We start from the raw sequence: 4,597 nt of genomic DNA, 5'->3' as shown, positions 1-4,597 counted from the left end.
GCTCCGCGTCTTCATCTATCGGACGAAAAGTAGGGTTGATGTTTTTGTGGGGTCTCTGTAAATGGATCACTCCGTATTATACACGTGGGGGGAGGCTGCTTTGGCGGGGGGCGGCTTTGTGCACCATGCACTGACTGAACCCCATGCGAACTCAAAGCAGCACAGTCATTGCCTGTGGCTAAACTATACTCGTGACACCGCATTCTTGGATGTGAAAACGATACACGCACTACTTTTTTTCTTAAATAACAAAAAAACCCTCCCATGTTCAAGCATGTTTTTGTTGTTGTTTTTGGAAGGCACATTTTTATTTGCCCGTATAGCCGTCCGTCAAGGCCCACCTCTCTCTTCTCTACGCAAACACGAGTTAGGGTCGCCGTAACTATGACGGTACAATGTATATATACACACACACAAGATACACACACGCACACAAAATCTGCTCCCGTAATCAAGCACCACCGCTCAACTTGTCAGTGCAACGTTGCGTCAACTTTACTGTTGTTTCTCTCTCTCTCTCAAATCACCTTTTATATATATAAAATGAAACACTTTAACGAGTCTCAGGTTTCAATATCATTCCGTACGGGGGGGGGGGCGGTTCTTTCCCGTCTCTCCCTTTTCCACACACGCAAAAAAAGTAAAGCATCCCTTTCATATACAAAAAAATGACACATTTTGCACATTCAACGAACTGCGCGTGAAAACTTTTGTGAAACTTCAGGGGTTGTTGTTGTTGTTGCATGTGCTCACAAAATCTGCACGCAGCCCGGTACAATGGAAGTATAAGTACGGTATGTAATATACTCAAGGTGTCGTACAATAAGCGATACACAGTATAGCATTATACAATACGCAAGTAAAACATACACTGTGTCGGTGTGGCAACAGCAATGTCCATAACAGTTGGGACTTGTGTCTGTGTATTTAACCGCAATATGACAGTAATTGAATGTATTATACGGTTGTTCTTTTACAGCAATTTGCACATCATTTGTTTTTGCATTGCGTAAAAAAAAGCTACCGCCACACGTGCACCAACGCTTAAAGCGCATTTCTTTGTGTTTTTTAATAATGCTCTATAATTCTATACATTTCTTTGCATTGGCAAAACAAAATAAACAAATCCTATCCAATGTGTTATAAGGTACGTGCTCGCTGCAAACATCAATCAGCATCAATGACAACGAGACATTAACCACGGCAATGTCGTCAGGTTTGCAAATCCTGCATCTCGCATCTACAGGACGAAGATCAATGTGTGCAGTGTGTGTAAAAAATTAAACCATCACGTACGACCTCACTCAAACGGGGGCACTAAATCAGGGGTGGCACGGCACAGTAATTATCCTTTCCTATAAAGGAGCATTTCACAAAAATGCCGCCACTTATTGATTATTTTTGCTGTATTGCAAAAAAAACCAGTTACGGTTACTTTATTTAAAAAAACAAGCCACTGTCCATTGGATTGATGAACCCAGATGTGTTCTGCCAAATTCTCCGGAAAGTAATCAAGACGCACCAAAAAAAACCAACCACGTGCCCGGGTGTGAATATAAAGTTCTGCAAATATGGTCACACACACACACACCTGCCGGGTTATAAGACGCATCCCTTAAGTTTCGTTTTTAAAATACAGGGGGGAGGAAAGTGCGTCTTATAAACCGGAGAATACGGTGCTGCATGGACCTGAACATCGGAACAACATTAATTTTAATTTCATTTTTTGCCTACGTGACTTTACCGAAAGAACTAAGAGTATGAATCATTGCAGTCACGAAAGCTTCAAATCTAGAATCGGAACAACACACGGGCCGTTCAAACGCACACACACACACATTCTTCGGCACGCTGTAGATATGTTACGGATGTTTATTTACCGTGTGAACAACAACACAAAAAATAATGAAAGGTAGAACCTACATTTGATTATGCGCTGAATTAAAATACTGCATTCAAAGTTGCGCGTTTTAAAGGTTTTAGGCTTTCGTTTGACATTTAATTTTCTGTTATTAGCGGACAAATGTAAAAAAAACATCAGGTGCCCCCCTGCCACCACCTCCGCGACTTGAGATTTAGTCAATGTCAATCAACATATTGTGTCTGTGCACACAAACACCCATCCGTGACCTGGTCACTTTGTATAAGCATTGTACATACACACTGCCCAGTCAATTCCTTATCACAACCATACGCAAGTCGAGGTAGAGTGATCGTGTTTTTAAGGCCAGTCTTTCTGTTAAGTTTTCGCACACAAATAGCAGCTATCGTAAGGTTTTTTTTGGAAAGGGGGGGGTGATCGGGAAAATTGGGGAGTTGTTGGGAAATCGGCTCGGAAAGAGATGCTCGCGAAATGTCAAAACTGCCTACGCATTACAAAGTCCCGTCCGTTGACACTTTTGGGATGGAGGAAAAGGTTACTTTTTGTTTTAAATAGTTAAAAGGCTAAACACCTATTCGTGTTATCTGCGTTGCAGGCAAGAGGACTTCTCGCTCAGAGGTGGCGCAATTGGTCCGCGCAAGTGTCCAAGTCGCGTCTAACATTCCGACCCAGGATAATTCTATCGCGTTCATCTATACAGCCACTTGTGAAGGATGTGGTCGTGCAGATTTTCCGAGATAGCGTGCAGGGGATGAGGCTGGTCCGCTTGAAAAAAAGATATCGGAAAAACAAAAACAAGTCTTAAACAAACAGAAAACAAATCATTATTCGCCAGCCGGAGGAAGTCCAACACCTTTCATCGGCACATTCTGGCCGAAACTCGTTAACCACGTTTTTAAATAAATCTCAAATGCGAACACCACCACCGCCACTGTCACCGATGAGGTCTTTCTTTTGGTGGCTGGAAGCGGCGGTACACAAAGGCCCCCGTCCCCAGAACCGAGACGATTGACAGCTTGGCTGTATCCGCCGTCTTGCAGGACGCTGGCCACGTGTAAGGGACGGAGAGATACCTCGCATATTCTCTCGGCTGTAGGTGCTGGCCCCCTTCCTTGTAATAGGCCTCTTAGGCTGCTTCGATACCACCTACCCAGGCGTGGGTCCGCTCCTTGTCCGGCTTCAACTTCAGTTGGCAGCCGGTGGGTTGGGGAAGACGGAGCCGAACTTCAACAACAACACAACAACAACACGCGTTGAACGAAAGCTTGGCGCTCGAGTGAAATTGTCCTGGGTGAGACGACGACGACGATGATGATGTTGATGAGATGGTGGTGGTGGCTTGTTTGTCGTGGTGCTCAGCTTATCGTAGTGCTAAGCTTGCTTACTGCCTCCGCCACCGATGATGTTGCTGCTGCTGCTGGTGGCGCTGCTCAGTCGCCAGTCGCGGGTTTGATGTCCACATGGCAGAGGCAGCAGCAGCAGCTTGAAGGAGGTCGCTCCACAACCACCACCACCACCTCCACCCTGTCCACACAACAACGAGCGATGGCACCGACGCGAAACCGTACGGCAACAGGACAAGGAGCTCGGGGTAAGGAAGACGACTTTTTCCCTCTCCCCTCCCTCCCTCTCCCCTCGCTACCGTCGCCTCGTGCCGCTGTTGATGAGGTACAGGACGATGTCCTGGTGTCCTCCGAAGGCTGCGATGTGCAGGGCGCTCCACCCGTCACGCGTGGCCAACCTGGGGTCAGCCCCGAACTGCACGAGGAGCTTCACGAGCTCCAAGTTGCCCGCGATGACCGAGCGATGAAGAGCCGTCTGACCCTCGGGGCCGAAAAACGAGTTCACGTTGAACTGTTCGCCGGCACCGGCCGTGGCGTCTTGCAGGAGGGCCTGGAGTTTGCTGGTGTCACCTCGACTCACCGCCTCCTGGAAGATGCGCTGGTACGAGGAGGATGAGGAGCAGGAGGGCATCTCAGCTTGGCTCATGGTCGCCACGGCCACCCCACCACACACGTGTGCGTGGGCCCTCTCGCTCACCTCACCCACGGTCGGAAGCGAACGAGGAGATGGCTTTTGGTGGCCCTCTCTCACTTGGGTTTTTGGTAAATGATGGACGGGGCCACCCACACCACCACCACCACCCCCAGTATTGTCACCACCACCACCGGCACCGCCGCACACGTGCCGAGTCGCTCTGAGTTTCTTGTTTTCTCGTCCAAGCCTTCCTCCTCCTCCTTCTTCTTCTCTCAGTTCACTCGCTCGTCCTTGTTGTCCGGCGGCGGCGTCGTTTAACTCGGTTCTGTCTCGGTCTTCACTCGACTTCGGTGGACTTCTTGAGCGTTCCTCCCCAAAGCTCCCGGCGCCAATTTCCTCACCGCCTGGGCCACTTCACAAGTAGCGCGCTTTATGATTTTTTAATTCCCCCCCCAAAAAACGTGGGGAGATGGAGGAAGAGGAGGGGGCGGTGCGTGAAGGGCGCCTCGCTGTGCACTGCGGTCTGTGGGAACTCCGCAGACAGACGCGGGGCTTTTTAACGCTGGGGGGGTGGTGGCGGTGGTCGGGGGTTTCAATGGAGAAGAGGTTCACCCCAGCCACCCCCTACGGCGGTCTCCTCTGTCGCACGCCGCACAGACGTCGCTGTTTCTAAACCGTGCTGCGGAGACCCCGAGCCACCACCATCAGCCCCCACTACCAGTCCCACCACCATCAGCC

At 49.4% G+C, this 4,597-nt stretch overlaps 1 protein-coding gene across 1 annotated transcript; it reads right to left on the bottom strand.

The window, feature by feature from the left end:
* Positions 1 to 470: 470 nt before the first annotated feature.
* NRARP (NOTCH regulated ankyrin repeat protein) lies at positions 471 to 4,396 on the bottom strand. The gene has a single exon (XM_061550496.1). The coding sequence runs from the start codon at positions 3,869 to 3,871 to the stop codon at positions 3,521 to 3,523; it is 351 nt and encodes a 116-aa protein (XP_061406480.1). The 5' UTR covers positions 3,872 to 4,396; the 3' UTR covers positions 471 to 3,520.
* Between the last annotated feature and the right edge of the window lie 201 nt (positions 4,397 to 4,597).

The sequence above is a fragment of the Lethenteron reissneri genome, chromosome 12 (assembly GCF_015708825.2).
Source record: "Lethenteron reissneri isolate LAM-NWPU_2019-01 chromosome 12, ASM1570882v1, whole genome shotgun sequence".
Taxonomy (NCBI): Eukaryota; Metazoa; Chordata; class Hyperoartia; order Petromyzontiformes; family Petromyzontidae; genus Lethenteron; species Lethenteron reissneri.
The sequence above is the reverse complement of the archived record's forward strand: the minus strand, read 5'-3'. Positions and strand labels throughout refer to the sequence as shown.